General features: G+C 33.5%; 1 protein-coding gene across 2 annotated transcripts in view; it reads right to left on the bottom strand.

The window, feature by feature from the left end:
- prex1 (phosphatidylinositol-3,4,5-trisphosphate-dependent Rac exchange factor 1) overlaps nt 1–26,594 on the bottom strand; it is a 252,337-nt gene that overhangs the window by 14,956 nt on the left and 210,787 nt on the right. For both annotated transcript variants that reach the window (XM_062057106.1, XM_062057114.1), the window contains exons 27-35: nt 23,147–23,235; nt 19,391–19,473; nt 14,499–14,589; nt 14,207–14,335; nt 7,944–7,985; nt 7,005–7,222; nt 6,090–6,192; nt 4,102–4,245; nt 1,393–1,507 (exon numbers count right to left, since the gene is read on the bottom strand). In XM_062057106.1, the coding sequence (XP_061913090.1) occupies nt 1,393–1,507; nt 4,102–4,245; nt 6,090–6,192; nt 7,005–7,222; nt 7,944–7,985; nt 14,207–14,335; nt 14,499–14,589; nt 19,391–19,473; nt 23,147–23,235 (1,014 nt within the window). The remainder of the gene's footprint in view (nt 1–1,392; nt 1,508–4,101; nt 4,246–6,089; nt 6,193–7,004; nt 7,223–7,943; nt 7,986–14,206; nt 14,336–14,498; nt 14,590–19,390; nt 19,474–23,146; nt 23,236–26,594) is intronic.

Here is a 26,594-nt window from a genome sequence, read left to right as displayed (position 1 = left end):
GAGAAGTTAAACAGGACAATACTGCCATCTAATGGATAGCCACCGGAAGACTGAAATTTAAGTATTTATTTTATTTATATGTAAATAAAATAAATATATATATATATATATATATATATATATATATATATATATATATATATATATATATATATATATATATATATATATATATATATATATATATATATATATATATGTATGAAATACTTGACTTTCAGTGAATTCTAGCTTTATATATATATATATATATATATATATATATATATATATATATATATATACATATATATATATATATATATATATATATATATATATATATATATATATATGTATATATATATATGTATATATATATATATATATACATATATATATATATATATATATATATATATATATATAAAGCTAGAATTCACTGAAAGTCAAGTATTTCATATATATATATATATATATATATATATATATATATATATATATATATATATATATATATATATATATATATATATATATATATATATATATGAAATATATATGAAATACTCGAGTTGGTGAATTCTAGCTGTAAATAACCACGCCCCCAACCACCACAACGGAGACCCCCGGACTGTTGAACAACTTAAGCTGTACATCAAGCAAGAATGGGAAAGAATTCCACCTGAGAAGCTTAAAAAATGTGTCTCCTCAGTTCCCAAACGTTTACTGAGTGTTGTTAAAAGGAAAGGCCATGTAACACAGTGGTGAACATGCCCTTTCCCAACTACTTTGGCACGTGTTGCAGCCATGAAATTCTAAGTTAATTATTATTTGCGGAAAAAAAAAAAGTTTATGAGTTTGAACTTTAAATATCTTGTCTTTGTAGTGCATTCAATTGACTATGGGTTGAAAATGATTAGCAAATCATTGTATTCCGTTTATATTTACATCTAACACAATTTCCCAACTCATATGGAAACGGGGTTTGTAAAAGGTAGATAAAGTATACAAATTAATAAAATGCTAAAGTGCTAAATAGCGCTATAATAATAGATATATAGCATTAAAGCTACAAACACACAAAACAACGTGTTGCCAGTAGAGATTACTGAAATTCAGCAGTGTAACATTAAGGAGTGGCACATGTGGTAGGAAGGTAACGTTAGCAACACTAGCATATCTATATGAGCTAAAGTGCTAACATTACGGTTAAATAGGCTAACCTACCTGTAGCACGATGCTTCTTTTAAAACGTGAGTTAACATTTTCAACGTATCTATTACAGTGTTTATGTCAAACGTAGCTACAAATGAATGAAGTGCTAACTCGGGCTAATGAAGTGCTAACGTCAGAGATATGATTGTTCCCAGTGGGGTCTCTGGCCAACATAAAGTGATGTCTTCTGTTGACCTGAGTTTGCGGTAGTAGGCCTTGACCTTCTCCAAGGACACGGCGTCAGTGCGCTGCTGCAGCTCTTCCATGGCGGCCAAGTCCTGCTGGGACACGCCCTCCGCACGCTCCAGGGCTGCGCCACAAAAACACGCAAGATCAGCACAATGGAGTTTTTTCCTATTTCCTGCTAGTTTGGGGTAAAAGTACTTTAATAACAACTTTTGATATTTTTCAAATGGATTCCTTTGGAATATGTTTGGCATCTATGTTCATTATTTGCTGTATTTTTCCATGGCAAGTGCATAGAAATGATAATTATACATTTGAATTATTGACAAACAAATTCATCCAACCTGATATTCCTTTAATTACACATTTTTGTCCAAATATATTATTCATTTATTTTTATTCCAATATTAAAGACCTTGCACTATCATCATTATTATTTATTTAATTTGTATTCTAGGGTTAACGCGTATGTGTGTATTTCATTAATAATTTTAACAATAATAATTATATTTATAACTATATTAAAAAATAAAATATTTTATGCATACAATAATATGTATACAATTGTTGTATGCATATTATTTTAATAAAATTATGCATAATAGGACAAACTAATACAAAATTTATTTGAACTCAAATGACTAATATATAATAATAATAATAATAATAATAATAATCCTCAATACTGCATATTTTTGTCCAAATATAAGATTTTTTGCCGTAAGTTGCTGATTTATTTACAAATGTTCAACAATAAATCCTTAAGTCCAATATTAATGTGTGATATTTTTTTATGGATATGATACATTTGAAATGTTATTCTATGGTAAATATTGTAATTATTTGATTAAAAAATTAATCATTCATGATCAAATTAATAAATAACATTTTGATCATATTAGCATGTATAAAAAAATGTCATACATTTCATCATATCTAATATTTAGATTATATTTACGTACAATGGGAAAAACGATAATCTAAATCTATTTGGATGAAAATTTATTATAAAAATCTAAATTATTTATCCTCCTCACGTAGTCAATACTGCATATTTTTGTCTAAATTTATGGGATTTTGCTATAAATCCCTGATTTATTCACAAATGTCCAATCCTAAATCCTGCATTGGAATATTATTGCACTATTATTTTTTTAATGTATTCATTTTCAATTGTCTTCTATGGTTAACGCGCATGTATGTATTTCATTAATTATTTTAACTATAACAATTATATTCATAATCAAATAAAAAAATAATACTAAATTTATAGAATTATTTTATACATATTGTAATATTATTTCAGTTATTTATATATATATATATATATATATATATATATATATATATATATATATATATATATATATATATATATATATATATATATATATATATATATATATATATATATATATAATGAGAAAAAAATACAAAATCTATTTGAACTCAAATCAATTTATTAATTATTTCCCCCCATCCTCATCAATACATAATTTTTGTCCAAATATATGACTTTTAGTTGCATAAAATCTTGATTTATTAACAAATTTACAACCATAAACTCTTAATTACGATATTAATGCGCTGTTAAAAATAAATTTGACATGTTATTCTATGGTAAATATCGTAATTATTTTATTACTTTATTTAACAATTAATCTGATGATTATACTCATAATCAAATTAATAAACACCATTTGTATCCTAAAATATAATGGTTACAATTATTTCACACATAATATATGCAATATTTTAAATTATGTGAAAACACAATGGGAAAAAACAAAAAACAGTTCAATTTTGACTAAAATAAAAAAAATATCTAAATTTTGAATAGTTTTTCTTCATCATATTTTTGTTTGAACATTTGGAGTTTTGCCATAAATCCCTAAATTAAAATAAATCCTGCATTCTAATAATGAAGACCCTGCGCAAATATTTTTAAAATATGCTTATTAATTTTAACTTGTAATATATGATTAACACGTGTGTATGTATTTGATAAATATTTTGTTTGTATTCATAATTAAATTATTTTATTCATCAAATATTGTGTGCAAATTATTTTATACACATTATTTTATTATTATCAAAATTAAAATTCATATACAATAGGAACAACTAGTACAACATCTAATTATTTACTTAAAATAGAATAGAATAGAATAGAAAGTACTTCATTGATCCCTGGGGGAAATTCAGCACCACAGTTCGCTCACAATAGACAATAATAATAATAAATAGTATAACATATATAGTATATTATATATATAATATATAAATAATATAAATGTCACTCACAACATTTTTGTCCAAATATATTAATTTTTGCCAAAATTCCTGATTTGTACAACCAAAAATATCGAATCAGAATATTTAGGATTACTTTTTAAAATAATTTGAAATGGCATGTATTTATTTTATTACCTAATTCAACAATAATACATAATACATATTGTATTCATAAAATATTGTGTAAAAAATACATGTATACAGATTATTTCCGTATTATTTAAACGACATGTATACATAATACAAAGAACTCATCTAGTTGAACTATTAATTGTTCCTCCTTATGAAAAATCGCCTCTCTGTAGTAAAGACAGTTCTCCAGTAGGGGTTAGTGCAGCACATCCTCCTCTGTAGTAAAGACAGTTCCCCAGTAGGGGGAAGTACAGCGCACATCCTCTTGTTGAACCTGCCAGCATTTCGTACCTCTGGTGAAAAGAACCGTGTGAAGTTTGAGGCTTCCTCCGTTCTGCAGCCGACTTGGCAGCTCGCTGAAGAGGCAGCTGTCCAGGTGGAGGGTTACCTTCAGTGCCTGGCGGCTGCCTTCCACCTGGTAGCACACGGGAGAGTCTGCGGCCGACACAAAGCACTCGATCAGACAAAAACCCAAAACAAAACAAAGGTTCACTGAAAAAGTACAAATTGCATCGCTGGAGACGCCCACAACGTACCCCACAAGACATCAATTCAACAGAAAAACAGCGTCCTAAAGTAAGTAAGGTGGTATTCCTGTGAGAATCCTGCAGCATTAAGGAGTGGGACTATCCAGGGCTAGCTGCAGTGTGCTCAAACCACCACCAGGTAACACAGACCTATATATGTAGTACAGAATGATATAAGAATTCTTCAATATTAATATTAATACTACAGTACATGTATTGATAAGAATGTATTTCTTGTTTTAGTTGTATTGTATTTTGTAGCGTCCGCAAAGATTCTCAAATGTACAAAAACAATGAATGCCATTAATATTATTATTAATAATAAATAAAGCTAGACCTTTTATTAATATTATTCATAAAAATAATAAATGCTAGCACTTTTATTATTTCTTTAAAAAAAACTAGCTCTTTTTACTAATAATCAATCATTCAATCAATCAATGTTTATTTATATAGCCCTAAATCACAAAAGTCTCAAATAATACATGCTAGCACTTCGATTTTTATAAATAAGAATAAATAAATTGCACATTTATTATTAACAATAAACAATAATAAATTCTAGCACTGTAATTATTCATAAAATAAATAAATGCTAGCTCTTATTATTAATAAAAATAATAATAAATGCTAGCACTTTCATTATTTATTTAAAAAAAACAGCAATTATTACTAATACAAATAATAATAAATGATGGCACTTTGATTTTTATAAATAAAATAGTAACGTTTTGCACATTTATAATGAACAACAAAAAATAACTTTTAGCACTTTCAATATTCATAAAATAAATGCTAGCTCTTATTACTTATACAAATAATAAATGCAAGCACTTAAATTTGTATACATAAAAATAACTAATAATTAGTTACAATAACTTATAACTAATAATTAGTTACAATAACTTATAACTAATAATTTATTATTAATAATAAACAATAATACGTTCTAGCATTTTCATTATTCATAAAGTAAATAAATGCTAGCTCTAATTACTAATAAAAAATATTAATGCAAGCAAGCAATTGTATTTGTAATAATACAAATAATAATAAATGCTACCATTTGTATTAATATGAATAAAAACAATATTAAATGCTAGCATTTTTATTATTTAAAAAATATTAACAAAATCCAGCACTTGTAATATTATTTAAAATAACATACAAGCACTTGTATTATTAATAACATTACAATGAATATTATTGATTAAAAACAATAAATGCTAGCCCTTGTATTATTATTACAAAAATCATGAATAACTATTATTTTGATCTGTACAAGTCAAGATGGTAACGATACTTCTTTACTAACACAAAAAAGTAAAAAACCCTGATGTTAACCTTATCTACCTGATATATACTAGTAAAGGTGTACTTTAGAGTAGTCAGTGTACAGTTTACAACTATCAATTGAAAAACAATTCACTACACAACTATATCTGGCTACACATTCTTGCCAACAGTCAGCCACAGTGCTGGCCATGGGGAGATGCGGTTCACACGAGTGAAAGCGGATTTCTTCCCCGAGCAAGCACGAGTGGATGTGCACGTGAACCGCAGCGCCCCAGTGCAGGCGGCACTCATGCAGCCCCGAGTAACGACACCACACCAATAATGGCTGTGCGTGGTGTGGTTCTCGGGGGGTAGCTAGTGAATATATGCAAGCTGCACACTGACTACTCTAAAGTGTGTTAAAGCAAACATAAAAATGTGCCTGAAAGTTTCCTCTGAACGTTGTTTGTCACTCACTGGCCAGCAGATACTCGTCCTCCAGCGGCCTGAAGAACACGCTCACTTTGTCCAAGTCCCACAGACACGCCTTGGTGTCCTCCAGCATGGTCCTCTCCTCCCGCTGGAGCACAGGGGGGGGGTTGGGGGCGACGACGACGATGACATAACAGTACATAAGGTGTAATACATGTCATCACCACATGGGGCACTAGTGTAATATAATGTATGAATTCAAGTACATAAGGTGTAATACATTTCCTCACCACATGGGGCACTAGAGTGTAATATGATGTATGAATTCATGTAAATAAGGTTTAATACATGTCATCACCACATGGGGCACTAATGTAATATGATGTATGAATTCAAGTACATATAAGATGTAATACATGTCATCACCACATGGGGCGCTAGTGTGTAATATGATGTATGAATTCAAGTACATAAGGTGTAATACATGTCCTCACCACATGGGGCATTAGTGTGTAATATGTATGAATTCATGTACATAAGGTGTAATACATGTCATCACCACATGGGGCACTAGTGTAATATAATGTATGAATTCAAGTACATAAGGTGTAATACATTTCCTCACCACATGGGGCACTAGAGTGTAATATGATGTATGAATTCATGTAAATAAGGTTTAATACATGTCATCACCACATGGGGCACTAATGTAATATGATGTATGAATTCAAGTACATATAAGATGTAATACATGTCATCACCACATGGGGCGCTAGTGTGTAATATGATGTATGAATTCAAGTACATAAGGTGTAATACATGTCCTCACCACATGGGGCATTAGTGTGTAATATGTATGAATTCATGTACATAAGGTGTAATACATGTCATCACCACATGGGGCACTAGTGTAATATAATGTATGAATTCAAGTACATAAGGTGTAATACATGTCCTCACCACATGGGGTGCTAGCGTGGACTGGAAGTGCATGAGCACGCCAATGGCGGACACCTGCTCCAGCCACTTCCTGCTGGTCTCCTTGCCGTCCTCCTGGTACTCGCCGGCGTTGTTGAAGCGGCATCGTAACGCCGCCAGCAGCTGCTCGGTCAGCGTGCACACGGCCGACGTGGCGACCTGGCAAAATATGACGTCGCGTCGCAGCTGCAGCGACGTGTCTGACGGGAATAGAAACTCTTTTAAGATCGATAGATCAATATATCGTAAAGTTATTAATAATAATATATCTATACGTTATTATTAATAACAATATATGTATAAGTTATCAATAATTCCAATATATCTGTAAGTTATTAATCATAACAATATATCCATAGGTTATTAATAATAATAAAAATATATCTATAGGTTATTATTAATAATAATGTATCTATAAGTTATCAATAATAATATATCTACAGGTTATTAATAATAACAACATATCTATACGTTATTAATATTAACAATATATATATAGGTTATTACTAATAACAATATATCTATATATTATGAATAACAAGATATATATAAGTTATCAATATTAACACAATATCTATAAGTTATTAATAATAACAATATATATATGTTATTAACAATAACAACATAACTATACGTTATTAATAATACCAATATAGCTATAAGTTATTAATAATAATATATTTATAGGTTATTAATAATAACATATCTATAAGTTATTAATAATAACAATATATTTATATGTTATAAATAATAATATATCCATAAGTTATTAACAATAACAATATATTTATATGTAAATAATAATGACAATATATCTATACGTTATGAATAATAATATATATGTAAGTTATGAATAATAACAATATAAGTTATTAACAATAATTTATCTATATGTTATTAATAATAACAACATTCCACTACCTGTGCACTTGAGCAAGGCCAGTAGAAGCTGGTTCTTCCCGTCTGTTGAAGAAAAAACACAAACCACATGGATCTTATATTTGTCCACTACATGGCGCCACTGTTGACCATTTAAAGCATGCAGCACGAAGTTCTGATAAGGTGTGTACCTGTATTTGTTGTGTTGTGTATTTATTGTGTTGTGTATATTTATTGTGTTGTGTATTTGTTGTTTTGTGTAATTGTCGTGTTGTGTAATTGTTGTGTTGTGTATTTGCTGTGATGAATATTTGTTGCATTGTGTATTTGTTGTGTTGTATATTTGTTGCATTGTGTCGTGTATTTGTTATGTTGTGTGTTTTTTTTGTGTGTCTTTTTTCCAAGATGGCGCCGCTGTAGTGGCTGCTGTTGGCGGGAGCACTGTGCTCTTGTGTCATCCTTTTGTGTTTCCCTTTTGTTTGTATGTGATATTATATATATATATATTTTGCCTTTTGGTTCAGGACCCTTTGGGACTGTGTGACAAGGGGTGGCAGTTTCGTGACTTCTGCGGTGCTTTTTTGTGGACTTCTGGATCTGCCTCCCGGGAGCCTTTTGGCCATGGAGACCAGCTGCTGGGTCTCTGCCACACCAGAGTCCATTTGGAGAGACTGGAGGAGATTCAGATGAAGAGACAGGGCTGCGGAGCTATCACTGAGCGCCGGGACGGACGAGCTTCACAGTGTCTTGGCTGAATGAGCAGGTATTGGACACCTCAGTCTCCTTAGACCAGGGGTGGGCAATTAATTTTTACCGGGGGCCGCATGAGCAACCCGATCACTGCTGGAGGGCCACACTGACAATATTTCAATTAAATTTTGCTCAAATTATTTTTGATATACCGTAAGATAGATAATAATAATAATAATATTTTAATTTAATCTAACTTATCTTTATACAAAAGCAGATGACTTTTGATGGTTTTATTTTTAACACTTTTTTACACAACACTTCCTGATGTATATTACAATACAAAAATTTCAATTTCTGTCACTTTATCCTGCATCCTCTTTGTTGTAGAACCTTTATTTAACCAGATAAGAAAACGTTGTGAACGTAGCACGCCTGTAAGGTGATTGGCGAAGAAGGAGGAAGCGTTGCTGTTGCGGAAATGAGGAGTGAGAATTGGTTTTCCTTTTGGAAAGAACGAGATAAGTTGAGCTGTGTTAGTATAGCATGCTCAATAAAAGTTTAAAAAGTGCATCAGATTTGGTGTGCACTTCTTCTGGACGCTACAATTGATGTCAGAAGTGGGATGAAATGCCTCCCAGTTCGCCTTGCCATCAAACCTGGGAGTTTTCATTGAGGGCGGAATTCCCCCCGTGGCAAGCAGCGTGGCTGCACCTGTAAACGCTCCCTCTCTCTCTCTCTCTCTCTCTCTCTCTTTGCGGCGAGCTCCTCACGTGGCACGTACCTCCCGATGACGTAGCACACAAACAGTGCAGTATGCGCAAAGTTTTACTTCTGCCACCAATTGTAGTGTCCAGAAGTGCACATCAAGTCTGACGCTCTTTTTAAACTTTTATTGAGCAAGCTATACTAACACAGCTCAACATATCTCGTTCCTTCCACACGCACGTCTCCTCACTCCTCATTTACGCAACTCAAGAAGACAACATCTACTTCAGCAGGTCGTTACACTATATTCTTTAAACACAGCAACGTGTGTACCACAAATAAGCACACAGCTTTATCTTTACTTGGCAGTCCATGTCTTGTTGAAAACACGCCATTCGTCATCAACTTTTCTCTTTTTAGCGTCTCGGGGATAACCGGGCATCACTTGTCGCTGTGCGCCTTCCCTCACAGGACATACGCACATATAACACTTTTCAAAATAAAAGCAGCACAGTTGTATTGCACGCACGACAAAGATGTTTTTTAAAATTTATTTTGTAATTTGAGATTGCCGCTGTGCACACGAGCATACGTCCACACGGAAGTAATACAGATAACGCTTTTCAAAACAAAAGCAGCACCGTTGTATTGCACACTCGAAATAGATGCTTTTTAAAATGTATTTTGTAATTTATAATTGGCCTCACGCGGGCCGGACAGGGACGTACAAAGGGCCGGATGCGGCCCGCGGGCCGCACAATGCCCAGGTCTGCCTTAGACGCATCCCACTGGGTTGAGTTTTTCCTTGCCCTGATGTGGGATCTGAACCGAGGATGTCGTTCTGGCTTGTGCAGCCGACTGGACACTGGCCGAGTTAGTGGGCGGCCGAGAGTGGAATCGGCTCTCTTGGTTGCTTTGTTGGGTCTGCTCCTGTCTCTGGCCATACTCCCCCCACCCCAGCAGACGATGGCGTGGAACACCGCAGAGGCCACCACAGTGTATATGTTTCTTTTACTTTTTATTCATAGCTGTATGTAGAAGTGGCTGGTTACATCAGCTCTGCTCTTTTAAATGTATTTAATGTCCTTTGTGTTAATAAATAAATGATAAATGGGTTATACTTGTATAGCGCTTTTCTACCTTCAAAGTACTCAAAGCGCTTTGACACTATTTCCACATTCACCCATTCACACACACATTCACACACTGATGGCGGGAGCTGCCATGCAAGGCGCTAACCAGCAGCCATCAGGAGCAAGGGTGAAGTGTCTTGCCCAAGGACACAACGGACGTGACTAGGATGGTAGACGGTCGGGATTGAACCCCAGTAACCAGCAACACTCCGATTGCTGGCACAGCCACTCTACCAACTTCGCCACGCCGTGTTCTTTGATGTTTCCCTCTTACACACATGTAAGAGGGATGTGTGCGATGGCTATGAGTTGTTTTTTTCCCTTGGCCTCAGTCTGGACCCCCTTTCCACGAGCCCAGGCTTAGACCGATTTTTTTTTCTTTCTCTTTCTTGTTGTGTTGTGTATTTGTTGTGTTGTGTTATGTATTTGTTGTGTTGTGTATTTGTTGTTATGTATTAGTTGTGTATTTGTTATGTATTAGTCGTGTATTCATTGTGATGTGTATGTGTTGTGCTATAAAAGGGTTTCCTAATGTATATTATTAGTATTTAATGTTTACATTTAATGTATATTATTATTATTTGATGTTTACAATCCTCATGTATATTATTAGTATTTGATGTTTACATTTAATGTATATTATTAGTATTTGATGTTTACAATCCTAATGTATGTTATTAGTATTTGACAGCCCTTTGAGACACTTGTGATTTAGGGCTATATAAATAAACATTGATTGATTGATTGATGTTTACATTTAATGTATATTATTAGTATTTTATGTATACAATCCTAATGTATATTATTACCGTATTTTTCGGAGTATAAGTCACTCCGGAGTATAAGTCGCACCGGCCGAAAATGCATAATAAAGAAGGAAAAAAACATATATAAGTCGCACTGGAGTATAAGTCGCATTTTAGGGGGAAATTTATTTGATAAAACCCAACACCAAGAATAGACATTTGAAAGGCAATTTAAAATAAATAAAGAATAGTGAACAACAGGCTGAATAAGTGTACGTTATACGACGCATAAATAACCAACTGAAAACGTGCCTGGTATGTTAACGTAACATATTATGGTAAGAGTCATTCAAATCACTATAACATATAGAACATGCTATACGTTTACCAAACAATCTGTCACTCCTAATCGCTAAATCCCATGAAATCTTATACGTCTAGTCTCTTACGTGAATGAGCTAAATAATATTATTTGATATTTTACGGTAATGTGTTAATAATTTCACACATAAGTCGCTCCTGAGTATAAATCGCACCCCCGGCCAAACTATGAAAAAAACTGCGACTTATAGTCCGAAAAATACGGTAGCATTTGATATTTACATTTAATGTATATAATAAGTATTTGATATATACAATCCTAATGTATATTGTTAGTATTTGATGTTTACATTTAAATGTATATTATTAGTATTTGATGTTTACAATCCTAATGTATGTTATTAGTATTTGATGTTTACATTTAATGTATATTATTAGTATTTGATGTTTACAATCCTAATGTATGTTATTAGTATTTGATGTTTACATTTAATGTATATTACTAGTATTTGATGTTTACAATCCTAATGTACATTATTAGTATTTGATGTTTACAATCCTAATGTAGATTATTAGTATTTTACGTTTACATTTAGTGTACAGTATAATATTAGTATTTCATGTTTACAATCCTAATGTATATTATTAGTATTTGATGTTTACATTTAATGTATATTATTAGTATTTGATGTTTACAATCCTAATGTATATTCCATCCATCTATCTATTTTGTACCGCTTGTCCCTTTCGGGGTCGCGGGGGGTGCTGAAACATACAGTATCTCAGCTGCATTCAGGCAGTAGGCGGGGTACACCCTGGACAAGTCGCCACCTCATCACAGGGCCAACACAGATAGACAGACAACATTCACACTCACATTCACACACTAGGGACCATTTAGTGTTGCCAATCAACCTATTATTAGTATTTAATGTTTACATTTAATGTATATTATTAGTATTTGATGTTTACAATCCTCATGTATATTATTAGTATTTGATGTTTACATTTAATGTATATTATTAGTATTTGATGTTTACAATCCTAGTGTATATTATTAGTATTTAATGTTTACATTTAATGTATATTATTATTATTAGATGTTTACAATCCTCATGTATATTATTAGTATTTGATGTTTACATTTAATGTATATTATTAGTATTTGATGTTTACAATCATAATGTATATTATTAGTATTTAATGTTTACATTAAATGTATATTATTAGTATTTGATGTTTACAATCTTAATGTATATTATTAGTATTTGATGTTTACAATCCTAATGTATATTATTAGTATTTACATTTCAGGCTGAAGTAGTTTTATATGACTGACTAGTTGAAAATAAAAACATCCATCCATCCATTTTCTACCGCTTGTCCCTTTTGGGGTCGCTGGGGGTGCTGGAGCCTATCCCAGCTGCATTAGGGCGGAAGGCGGTGTACACCCTGGACAAGTCGCCACCTCATTACAGGGCCAACACAGATAGACAGACAACATTCACACACTAGGGCCAATTTAGTGTTGCCAATCAACCTATCCCCAGGTGCATGTCTTTGGAGGTGGGAGGAAGCCGGTCACACGCAGTCACGGGGAGAACATGCAAACTCCACACAGAAAGATCCCGACCCCGGGATTTAACTCAGGACTACTCAGGACCTTCATATTGTGAGGCAGATGCACTAACCCCTGTGCCACCATGCTGCCCCTGCGTACAAATTATAATAATAATATTATTAATCATTATACAATAATATTAACAGCAGTTTTTGGGAAGCTAACATTTTTCAACCAGAGGACCTTGAATGATGTTTTGTTACAAATAAAAAAATGTAGGAAAAATAACAATGCATACAAATCTATTTTGCTGCCAAATAATTACAATATATAATAATAATAATAATAATAATAATAAAGGCAGCAATTTTTGGGAAGCTGCAATTTTCCGTCTTTATAGTGTGAGTTTTTGTAACAAACTAAAAAAATGCAGGAAAAAATGAAACGTGTGAAAACCTATGTTGCTGCTTGATATTAATAATAATAATTAAGCAATATTAATAATAATAAAAAAGACAGAAATTTGGAGAAGCTGCCATTTTTCCTACAGTGTGAGTTTTTGTAACAAATTTAAAAATGAAGAAAAAAAGGAACTGTGTGAAAATCAATGTTTCTGCCTAATAATAATAATAATAATAATAATAATAATAATAATAAAGACAGTAATTTTTGGAAAGCTGCCAATTTTCCTCCTTTGGGCCTATATTGTGAGTTTTTTTTAACAAATTTAAAAATCAAGATAAAAAGGAAATGTGTGAAAATCAATTTTTCTGCCTATTAATAATAATAATAATAATAATAAAGAACAATAACTAACAAACAATAGTGATAATAATAGCAATAATCATGCAGTAATAATAATAATAGTATTTTTGTATTTATTATAATAATAATAGTATTAATATCAATAGCAGTCATAATAATAATTATACCAATAATAATACAAACAATTATAAAATAAAATAATAATAAAAACAATAAAAACTCCTTTATCATAATTATAATAATTATAATATAAATAATAATTATAATAAATATGTTTTTGGGAAGCTGACATCAGGGATTAATTGTGTGAGTGAATTTTATGGACGTGTTAATTAGACGTGTGTGTGTGTGTGTGTGTGTGTGTGCGTGTGTTGAACAAACCATCCACAAAAGTCTGCAGGCTCTCCACCAGAGTCTTGATGGCACTGGGAAGGTTCCAAGGGTCCTCCTGGATGTTCTTGTGTATAATGTAACGACAGCCAACTGTCCAGTCCTCCATTTGTCCAAACTCTGCCCACACAACACCAGCCATGACTTTGTGGCTGACACACACACACACACACACCCACACGCACACACGCACACACACACACACACACACACACACACACACACACACACACACACACACACACACACACACACACACACACACACACACACACACACACACCTGGTTGGCTGTGGTCAGCGTGAAAGTGCTTGGTCTGCTCGCAGGCCTTGGTCATGACGCTGCCTTTGAGCAGAGTGTTGATGGCGTCCACCTGCACACACACACACAATCATGACAACACTGCATGTCACACACACGCACACACATTCATTACAACACTGCTTGTCACACACACACACACACACACGCACGCACGCACGCACGCACGCACACACACACACACACACACACGCACACACACACACACACACACACACACACACACACACACACACACACACACAATCATGACAACACTGATTGTCACACACACACGCATACGCACACACACATTCACATTCATTACAACACTGCTTGTCACACACGTATTTGGAACCTTAGATACGTCAATAATTCATAACAACTTTTTTTTTTTTTTTTAAATAATAACATTTTAAAAATAACCACTACAATATTGGGGATCCAAAAAGGGTTCCACTCTTTTTTTTTATTACTTTTAACGCTTTTAAGTCTCTTGATCAACTCCAACTTCTTTATTTATGGAAATATTTTATTATTTTTTTAATATGTTTGTTATTTTATTTTTTCATGTTTTGTGCCCTTTTTCCCCCGCAAAAACTTTTTTTATTTTTTTTATTTTATCAAACACACAAATAATGCAATATTTTACCCCAAAAAAATATTTCAAAGTGTAATATTTGATGTGAAGTAATTGGAACCTTAAATATTTCAATAATTCATGACATTTTATTTTTTAAACAATGACAGTTTAAAAATAACCACAACAATTATTGGGATATCCAAAAGGGTCCCACTTATAAAAGTTTTAAAAATAAGTATTTTGAATTTTTTTTACTTTCAACGCTTAAGATTCAAGATTCAAGATTGTTTATTGTCATATGCACAGTTAAACAGACAGTTTGCCGTACAATGAAAATCTTACTTTGCTAGTCCACCCTTCAACAAGTCACACGGTACTTAGCTAAAATAAAATAAAATAAAATAAATGTTATATACAAGGCACAGTAAGTAACATTACATTTAAATTTTCCTGAGGGAACTCTCCTGAAGGAATCAATAAAGTACTATCTATCTATCTATCTATCTATCTATCTATCTATCTATCTATCTATCTATCTATCTATCTATCTATCTATCTATCTATCTATCTATCTATCTATCTATATCTATCTATCTATCTATCTATCTATCTATCTATCTATCTATCTATCTATCTATCTATCTATCTATTATTGCACATTCTGATTGACAGTCAACAGTATAAATATGGAGGTGACATTGGGTCACAGCAGAAGTTAAAAGTGTCTTTAGTGATCAAAGGTGAAAAGTGTCTACAGTGATGGTTCACAGTTCGGGGGTGGTCATGTTAGCTGTCTTTTGTTCAAAAGATACAAGTAAAAAGGGGGGTGGGGGTAGCTGGGGGAGCTAGCATTCACAAGTTAGCATTCACAAGCCTGATGGCCTGTGGGTAGAAACTGTTTGTCAGTCTCGTAGTCCTGGCTTTCAGGCTCCTGTATCGTCTGCCTGATGGTAGGAGCCTGAAGAGACTGTGCTGGGGGTGTGTACTGTCCTTTATGATGTTGTGTGCTCTCCTGGTGGCCGTGGTAGAGTACATGTCCTGTAGTGAGGGGAAGGCTGCTCCTGATATGTACTGAGCAGTTTTAATCACTCGCTGGAGTGCCTTCCTGTCCTTAGCAGCGCAGTTTCCATACCAGACCGTGATTGAGCTGGTAAGGACACTCTCAACCGTACTTCTATAGAAGTTGCTGAGAATTTTGGGTGGCATGCCAAATTTTCTCAGCCTTCTTAGGAAGTACAGTCGCTGCTGGGCTTTCTTCGTTTGTTGGGTGTTGTGAGCCAAGGTGAGGTCCTCACTGATGTGGGTCCCGAGGAATTTAAAGGTTTTCACCCTGTCCACCTCTGTCCCCCCTATGTACAGAGGTGTGTACTGTGCACTCCTTCTCCGTGGGTCAATAATCATCTCCTTGGTCTTGTCTGTGTTCAAGGAGAGATTATTATCCTGACACCAGGCCACCCGTTCCGCTACCTCCCTTCTGTACGCTGCCTCAGCTCCCCCGGTGATCAGTCCGACGACCGTAGTATCATCTGCAAACTTGATGATACTGGTGTTGTTCTGGGAGGCCACACAGTTGTGTGTGAAGAGGGTGTACAACAGGGGGCTCAGCATGCAGCCTTAGGGGGGTCCCTGTGCTAAGAACCTTTGTGCCTGATGTCTGGTTGCCGATTCTGACTGACTGGGGTCGGTTTGTGAGAAAGTTCACCAACCAGTCACAGAGAGCCGGTGTCAGACCAACAGGGAGGAGTTTAGCAGTGAGTTTTTGTGGGATGACCGTGTTAAAAGCAGAGCTGTAGTCGATGAATAATAGCCTGACATAGGTGTCCTTGCCCTCCAAGTGGGTGAGGGTGGTGTGGATGACGGTGTTGACTGCATTCTCAGTGGACCGGTTCTGCCTGTAGGCAAACTGTAGAGGGTCCAGTGTGTCTGGGATGGTCTTCTTGATGTGTGACATGACTATCCTCTTGAAGCACTTCATCACTATTGGGGTGAGTGCAACGGGGCGATAGTCATTCAAACAGGTCACAGTGTTTTTATTTGGCAGGGGCACGATGGTGGTGGTCTTGAAGCAGTTGGGCACAACAGCTTGTGCTAGTGACAAGTTGTATATGTCAGCAAGTACGTCAGCAAGCTCTGATGAATTGACCCCGTGGGCCCGGCCAGGGATGTTGTCTGGGCCGACTGCCTTCCATGGGATTGTTCTCCTCAGAACTGTACGTACCTCTGCTGTTGTCACAGTGAGTGGTGGGTCCTGCGTGCGCTCCGTGGTCAGAACCCCTCTCTGTTGGTTGGTGTTGAGGACCTCGAAGCGGGCATAGAACTTATTCAGCTTATCTGGCAGTGAGGGTTGGCTTTTTGTGACCCCCCTGCTCCCCTGCTTGTAGTCTGTGATGTGTTGCAGGCCTTGCCACATGCGCCGGGAATCTGTGGTGGTGTAGAATCCCTCCAGCTTTAGTCTGTATTGTCCCTTGGCCTCGCTGATGGATTTACGCAGGTCATATCTGGCCTTCTTGTAGTCCTCAGCGTTGCCTGAGACAAATGCAGTGGAGCGCGCATGTAGCTTGGACCGAACATTACAGTTAATCCAGGGTTTTTGGTTTGGGTATATCTTGTATTGTTTTGTGGGCACAATGTTTTCCACACATATGCTGATGTAGCCAGTTACACTAGAAGCATATTCCTCTATGTCCACTGTACCGTCATCCCTCTGAGCAGCAGTTTTGAACATGTCCCAGTCTGTACTCCCAAAGCAGTCCTGAAGCACTAGTTCAGTGTCTTCATTCCACACTAACAGTTTTACTCACTGGGGGGGCTTGCTTGAGGCGCTGTCTGTACGCTGGATATAGAAAAGCTGAGATGTGATCAGATAGTCCAAAGTGTGGTCTGGGTACAGCCTTGTAGGCTCCCCTCACATTTCAGTACACCTGGTCCAGAGTGTTTTTCTCCCTCATAGGAAAGTTCACATACTGATGGTATTTCGGGAGGAGACTCTTTAGGTTGCGGTGGTTAAAATCCCCAGCTACCGTGAAGGCAGCATCGGGGTGTGCGGTCTCTTGTTTACTGATGACGTCATGCAGCAGCCCCAGCGCTGTTGTGGAGTCTGCCCGTGGCGGGATGTAAACAGAAAGTATAAACACTGCACTGAACTCCCTTGGCAGGTAAAAGGGTCTGCATTTCACCATCAAAAACTCAATGTTGTCCGAGCAGTGTCTTTCAACCACCTGTACGTCCGAGCACCAGATGTTATTCACGTAAACACAGACGCCGCCGCCTCTCGCCTTTCGTGAAGCCATAGTCCGGTCTCCACGGTAGACTGAGTGCGTTGCTAGCTGGATGGTAGAGTCTGGGATGCTGTGCGAAAGCCATGTTTCCGTGAAAATAAGAGCACAGCATTCTCTCAGTTCATGCTGGGATGTAATCCTAGTTCTCAGCTCATCCAGCTTGTTGTCGAGCGAGCACACGTTAGCTAGCAGCAGGCTAGGTAGTGGTGGTCGTGTAGCTCTAGCCTTTAGTCTAGCATGTAGCCCCGCTCTATTGCCTCGCTGCCTTATTGTTGTTTTGGTCTGGCTGTGGTTAGCGGGGTCTCGTCGTAGCAAAAAGTTGAAGTCCGTCAGACTATAAGTGAGCTCATGGTGAGCTTTTCCGATGTCCAGAAGTGCATCTCTGTTATATCTCACTGTTGCGTGCAATAACTTTGCATTTAGGATGCAAATTAGGACTGAGAAATAAAAAACGTAGTTGTTGTCGGGAGGACGACGCAAAAGACGTCAGCCACGGGGGCGCCATCTTGTAAAGCAATTAATTAAGTCTCTTGATCAACTCCAGATCTAAGTTTTTATTGATTATTTATCTATTTATCGACACATTTGATTAATTTAGAATTATTCTTATTGGGTTATTATTTAGTTTTTTCATGTTCTATGCCCTTTTTTTTTTTTTAATCAAACACACAAAATATATATTTAAAAATAACCACTAAAATTTTCAGGGATCCAAAAGCGTCCCATTCATAAAACTGTTAAAAATAAGTATTTGAATTTTTTTTTTTTACTTTCAACGCTTAAGTCTCTCGATGAACTCCAACTTATTTATTTATTGAAATATTTTATTATTATTTTATTTTTTTAACACACTCACAAAATCATGACAACACTGCCAAACACACACACACACACACACACACACACACACACACACACACACACACACACACACACACACACACACACACACACACACACACACACACACACACACACACACACACACACACACACACACACACACACCCTACCTGGTTGAACAGATGCTCTAGACAACCGTGTAACTTGTCTTGCTTGTCTGAGGGGATCCTCATGTCGCACGGCAACTCGTCTCCTAGCAACAGGAACATCAATTGTTATATCTCCTCCACAAACTTTTTCACACTAAAAACAAAACATGCGGCGGCCATTTTGATATTTTTCTTTTTCAAAACCAATACAATATTTCCTTTTTTTTTTTTTAATCTTTAGAGCTCCCCTCAAGTTTGACCCAGAATGATCTTAGTCATCATTTTTAAAAATTAATTAATTTTTATTTTCAACGCTTAAATCTCTGGATCAACTTCACATTTATCTGTCCATATAAAACGTTCTTTTTTATGCTTTTTGCCCTGTTTTTATGGCAAACACACAAAATATAAAACATTTCCCCCAACTAAACTTTCTAAGTGGAATATTTGATGTGAAGTAAATAGAGTAGGGAAGGGATTCTTATGGAACCCATTGCTGGGTGGATCTCGTGTGAGAGGAAGAGGGGGGATGGAAAGCGTCATTCTGCTTAGCAACTGACGCCGTGGTCAAAGTTGGAATTGCCACAAAACACATTTTAGGATATTAAACACTCTACTGCCGTCTGGCGGCTAAAGTGGATGTGTCAGGTAAACCACAAACAAATATGAATCCCCTTTCTACTGTAGGTCAATATTTCATTACAACAAAATTATTTAAATTTTATATATATATATATATATATATATATATATATATATATATATATATATATATATATATATATATATATATATATATATATATATATATATATATATATACATTATTATTATTTTTATTTTTTTATAAAAACAATTTTGAGCAAAGACAATTAAAAAAAAAAAATCTCACTAAAATTTTCAGGGGTCAAAAAGGGCCCCCAAATGTTAAACCATACTTTTCTTTAAACTTTTATTTTTATTAGTTTTTTACTTTTTTAAAAACTTTCTTGTAGTTTTTTTTATTATTATTATTTTTTTTTACTTTTTTGGAAAACTTAAAAAACTATTTACCTTTACCTTTACTTTTTAAAAAACTTTTTTTTTAAAATGTTTTAAGGGGCCCGTTGCACATTCTGAAAATACTATCCTTACAAATAAAGTCAATAAAAAGTGGGGGAAAAAAGCAAATGTGAAATGTTACAAGAATAAGTTGCAATGTTTACTTTAATAACACAAATTGCTTTTATGACAAAAAACCAAACAAACAAAAAAAAAAGAACAAGTAATAATCGACAACAAGATTTTAAGTTGATCTAGAGATGTAGGAGTTAAAAGTAAAAAAAATACATATATGACTTATTTTTAACACTTTTATGAATGAGGCCCTTTTAGATTCCTTGTAATTTTAGCCGGATTTTTTTTTATTATTAAAAACTGACCAAAAAAAAAAAAAGAATGAATCAAAATCAATGTTGTCATGAATTATTGACATATTTAAGGCTCCAATTACTTCACATTAAATATTACACTTTGAAATATTTTTTAGGGATATTATTAACCATTTTTGCAATAAAAACACGGTTTTCTTAAACAAAAACAGCATAAAAGATAAAAAAAATGTTTTTTAAATATTTGACGTGAAGTAATTGGAGCCTTAAAGAAGTCAATAATTTATGACATTGATTTTAATTCATTATTTTTTTTTTAGCTATGACGGTTTAAAAAAATCCAAAAGGGCCACACTTAAATAAAAAGAAATAAGTAAAACAATTTTTTCTTTTCTTTTCTTTTCTGTTTTTTTTTTTTTTACTTTAAACACTTAAGTGTCTGGATTGACTTCAGATCTATTTGTCGATTATACGTTTTTACTTATTACTTAATTATTTAAATATTTATTTGTTACATTTATTATTTTATTATTTATTTTTTAAGGCTCTTTTTGTCACAAAAACTTTGAATTGTTTTAAATGGCAAAAACACAAAATATGCAATATTTACCCTCTAAAAAAGATTTTCAAAGTGTAATATTTGATGTGAAGTATTTGGAACCTTAAATACGTCAATAATTCATAACAACATTGTATTTTTTAAATAATGAAATTTTAAAAATAACCACTACAATTATTGGGGATCCAAAAGGGTCCCACTCATTAAAGTGCTAAAACTAAGTTGTTGTTTTTTAAATTTATTTTACATTTATTTTATTTCTTTTTTTACTTTTAACGCTTTTAAGTCTCACGATCAACTCCAACTTATTTATTTATTTATCTAAATATTTTATTATTTTTTGTTTTTTTAAATCCATCCATCCATCCATTTTCTACCACTTATTCCCTTCGGGGTCACGGGGGGCGCTGGAGCCTATCTCAGCTACAATCGGGCGGAAGGCGGGGCACACCCTGGACAAGTCGCCACCTCAGCACAGGGCCAACACAGATAGACAGACAACATTCACACTCACATTCACACACTAGTTTTTTAAATATTTTTTTTACTTTCAACGCTTAAGTCTCTCGATCAATTCCAGATCTAAATTTGTATTTATTATTTATCTATTTATCGAAACATTTTATACATTTTGATTTATTCTTATTAGGTGTATTATTCTTCTTATCCCCTTAGGGGTCGCGGGGGGTGCTGGAGCCTAGAAAATGGATGGATGGATGGATGGAGGTGTATTATTTTGTTTTTTCATGTTCTATATTTTTTATATAATAATTTTTTTCTTTTTTTCTCCGTTTTTGTTTTTGTTTTGTTTTAATCAAACAAACAAAATACATTTAAAAAAATAACCACTAACATTTTCAGGGATCCAAAAGCGCCCCACGCATAAAACTGTTAAAAATAAGTATTTAAATTGTTTTTGTTACTTTCAACGCTTAAGTCTCTCGATCAACTCCAACTTATTTATTTATTCATCAAAATAATAACGGCGCGTTATTATGTTTGTTATTTTATTTTTTCATGTTTTATGCCCTTTTTTTCACAAAAAATTAGATTTTTTTTTTATCAAACAGACAAAATATGCAATATTTTACTCCCAAAATATTTCAAAGTGTAATATTTGATGTGAAGTAATTGGAACTTAACTACCTCAATAACTCATAACATTTTATTCTTTAAAAAAAATGACAGTTTAAAAATAACTACTAAATATTTTAGGGATCCAAAATGATCCCACTCATAAAAGTGTTAAAAATATATTTGTTTTGTTTTGTATTTTTACTTTCAACGCTTAAGTCTCTTGATCAACTTCAGATCTAAGTTTTTATTTATTATAAATTTTTTTATCAAATTATTTTAATACTAATTCATTTTTATTTTTATATTTTTAATTCCCTTTTTGTCACAAAAACTTTTTATGGCAAACACAAAAATTATGAAATATTTTACCCCCAAAATTGTATCAAAGTGTAACAATTGATGTGAAGTAAATGGAGCCTTAATATAAGTCAATCATTCATAACAACATTGATTTTGATTCATTATTATTTTTTGAGCAAAGACAGTTTTGTGTTATTAGAGTCGACATTGCAACTTTTTATCCTTAAATTTTCACCTGTTTGCTCTTTTCTTCCCCTTTTTTAGTTTGTAATAGTTAATTTAAAACATGCCTTTAAAAAATTAGCTGCTTGAGCTCATCTTTGATTTCGTATTTCTTGCGTAGAAAATGGCAGACAAGCTTTCTGTGGTGGTCCATGGCACACAAAGTAAAATGTGGTAACGAGCCCAGTATTTTATTTTGAAAAAAGGGCTGGTAGTGTGTGAGTGCAAAGAGTAAAATGACTTGGCTACCTGAGCCCATCTCGTCACTCCCCAGGTAGGAGCTGTTACTCCGCACGCTTGTGTAGGACAGCACGGAATCCCGGTTGCTGTTGCATTCACTGACGGGTAAAAAAAAACAGAAAACACAGTTCAAATGCAACATAATAGTTCAAAGTTCACATATGACTACAGATAGCATTAGAAGCAGAGCACGTTTGCCAACTGTTGATAGTGCTAACTTTAAGAATTATCATCACACTTCAACATCTCTAACATTAGCTGCTGCCTCTTTGCTAGGTCGGCATCGCAAATGAAAATATGTTCTTAATCGTCTTATCCTGGATGAATAAATGTTGACTACAAATAAACTAGGAAGTAAATGTTTGTATATGACATTACCCAGAAGGCTTAGCTCTGCAGGCAGGACCAGGAAGTAGGTTGGGTTTTACGACATTTAGTAACAACGACAAGATTGGAGAGCAAGTCCAATATTTCAAAGCAAAACACCATCTTCTGGGTTGAACACCACATTTATTTTTTTATTTTAGTCGTTTCTACCGGCTTAGATTACAACAAAACTTCTAAAATATTTTATTTTAAAGGGTGTAGCATCTATTTTTTATTGGTGGAAGACTCCATCAACACTGTTATTTTACTGGCATGCTTTTATTTTGAAGACCAGGCTTTTTAGGGGCAACAGGAAGTGTTATGCCGAGTGGACAGAAAGTAGTCGTGTAGGGCAGGATTTTGTTCATGCAGGTTCTAATATAGGAATTTAGGGAAAAGGGAGTGCGCCACTGTAAAGAGGGGCAAAAATACAGGGGGAAATGGCAGCGGGGACAGGTATGGATTTGAGGACATGCCTACATTACACAAAAAAATTACAAAATAAAGGCAAAATATGTTAAGAAATAAAATAATTTAAAAAAATTCTATTAACAAAAATGTGTTTTTTGTTTTTTACAACAAATTACAACAAAGAGTCATGATTTGACAAGATTAAAAAAACATTTTTTTTACATGCCAACAAGGGATTTTGGGAAAGTATAATCCATCCATTTACTACCGCTTGTTCCCTTCGGGGTCGCGAGGGGCGCTGGAGCCTATCTCAGCTACAATCGGGCGGAAGGCCGACACAGATAGACAACATTCACACTCACATTCACACACTAGGGCCAATTTAGTGTTGCCAATCAACCTATCCCCAGGTGCATGTCTTTGGAAGTGGGAGGAAGCCGGAGTACCCGGAGGGAACCCACGCAGTCACGGGGAGAACATGCAAACTCCACACAGAAAGATCCCGAGCCCGGGATTGAACCCAGGACTACCCAGGACCTTCGTATTGTGAGGCAGACGAACTAACCCCTCTGCTTAATATATTACAAAAATACTTCTACCGACAAAACGTTTTTTTTGTGTTACACTAAAAAAACAATTTGACAAGAATAAATGCAAAATATTACAAGACTAAAAATATTACGTTATTTAAAAAAAAATAACATAAAAAATTCAATGAAAAACTTATAATTTTTTTATTTATAAAAAAGTTTTTACATTTGACAAGAAATTGTGTAAAATTGCAACCAAAAAAGTCATAATTTAACAAGAATAAATGCAAAATATTACAAGACTGAAAATATTACATGGCAACAAATTATTTGTGACAAAATACAATTCCAATGTAGTACAAAAATTTATATTTTCTACCAACAAAAACGTTTTTTTTAATCTGAGTGTTGTAAGATTACAACATAAAAGTCCTAATTTAACAAGAACAAAGGCAAAAATACTATAAGACTCAAAATATTTAATGTTATTTAAAGAAAAAAAAACACTTCACTATTTAACAAAAAACTTATACATTTATTACTTCTAAAAACGTTTTTAAATGTTACAAGAAATTGTGTAAAATTACAATAAAAAAATATTACAAAATATTACATATGAAAAAAAACATTAAAAATAACATTTCAATATTCTAGAAAAAAAATTTGGGGGAAAAACCTTTTTTAAATTTGACGAGAAATTGTGTAAAATTACAACAAAAAAGTCAATTTGACAAGAATAAAAGCAAAATATTACAAAATGTTACATATTATTTAAGAAAAATAACATAAAAAATAACATTTTAAATATTGTTCCCAAAAAATATTTTTTTATTGAAAAAAAAAAGTTTTTAAATTTGACAAGAAATTGTGTAAAATTACAACAAAAAACACAATTTGACAAGAATAAAAGCAAAATATTACAAGACAAAAAGTATTATGTTATTAAAAAATATATAACATTAAGATAACGTTAAAATATTCTAAAAATTTTATTTTACTTTTCTATAAAAAAAGTTTGACAAGAAATTGTGTAAAATTACAAGAACATTTGGTGACCAGTTTAGGGTGACTCTGCCTCTCACCCGAGATTTTACATTTGACAAGAAATTGTGTAAAAAAGAAGAAAAAGTCATATTTTTGACAAGAATAAAAGCACAAATTTACATGATGACAAACTATTTTAGAAAAAAAAATTGCAATTTATTACAGGAAAAAAAAAATTTATTGACAAAAACTTTTTTTTTTTAATTTGACAGAAAATGTTGTAAAAATACAAGAAATATATTTTTTTTTACAAGAATAAAGGCTAAATATTAAAAAACTAGAATTATTACGTTATTTTAGAAAAATAATATTAAAAATAGCATTTTAATATTTTACAAAAAATATTTTTACTGGGAAAAAAAAAGTTTTTAAATTTAAAATTACAAAAACATTTGTATAGGGTGACCCCGCCTCTCACCAGTTGGGACGTAAGCTGGGATAGGGTCCGGCTAAACCCACCCCTAATTAAAATGACAGTTTAATATGGACGAGCCATATAGAACACATTGCAGTGAAACTTGCCAAGGGACATGTAAGCAAATATTAACATTGCTGTATGTATACTTTTGACCCAGCAGATTTGCTCACATTTTCAGTAGACCAATAATAAATTCATAAAAGAACCAAACTTCATGAATGTTTTTTGTGACCAACAAGTATGTGCTCCAATCACTCTATCACAAAAAAATAAGAGTTGTAGAAATGATTGGAAACTCAAGACAGCCATGACATTATGTCCTTCACAAGTGTATGTAAACTTTTGACCACGACTGTATGTATGAATGTATACATACATAAACATATATATATATATATATATATATATATATATATATATATATATATATATATATATATATATATATATATATATATATATATATATATATATATATATATATATATATATATATATATACTACCGTTCAAAAGTTTGGGGTCACCCAACAATTTTGTGGAATAGCCTTCATTTCTAAGAACGAGTTTCAGATGAAAGTTCTCTTTTTCTGGCCATTTTGAGCGTTTAATTGACCCCACAAATGTGATGCTCCAGAAACTCAATCTGCTCAAAGGAAGGTCAGTTTTGTAGCTTCTGTAACGAGCTA

This window comes from Entelurus aequoreus, linkage group LG01, assembly GCF_033978785.1.
Source record: "Entelurus aequoreus isolate RoL-2023_Sb linkage group LG01, RoL_Eaeq_v1.1, whole genome shotgun sequence".
Taxonomy (NCBI): Eukaryota; Metazoa; Chordata; class Actinopteri; order Syngnathiformes; family Syngnathidae; genus Entelurus; species Entelurus aequoreus.
This window is presented reverse-complemented; position numbering and strand designations above follow the sequence as displayed.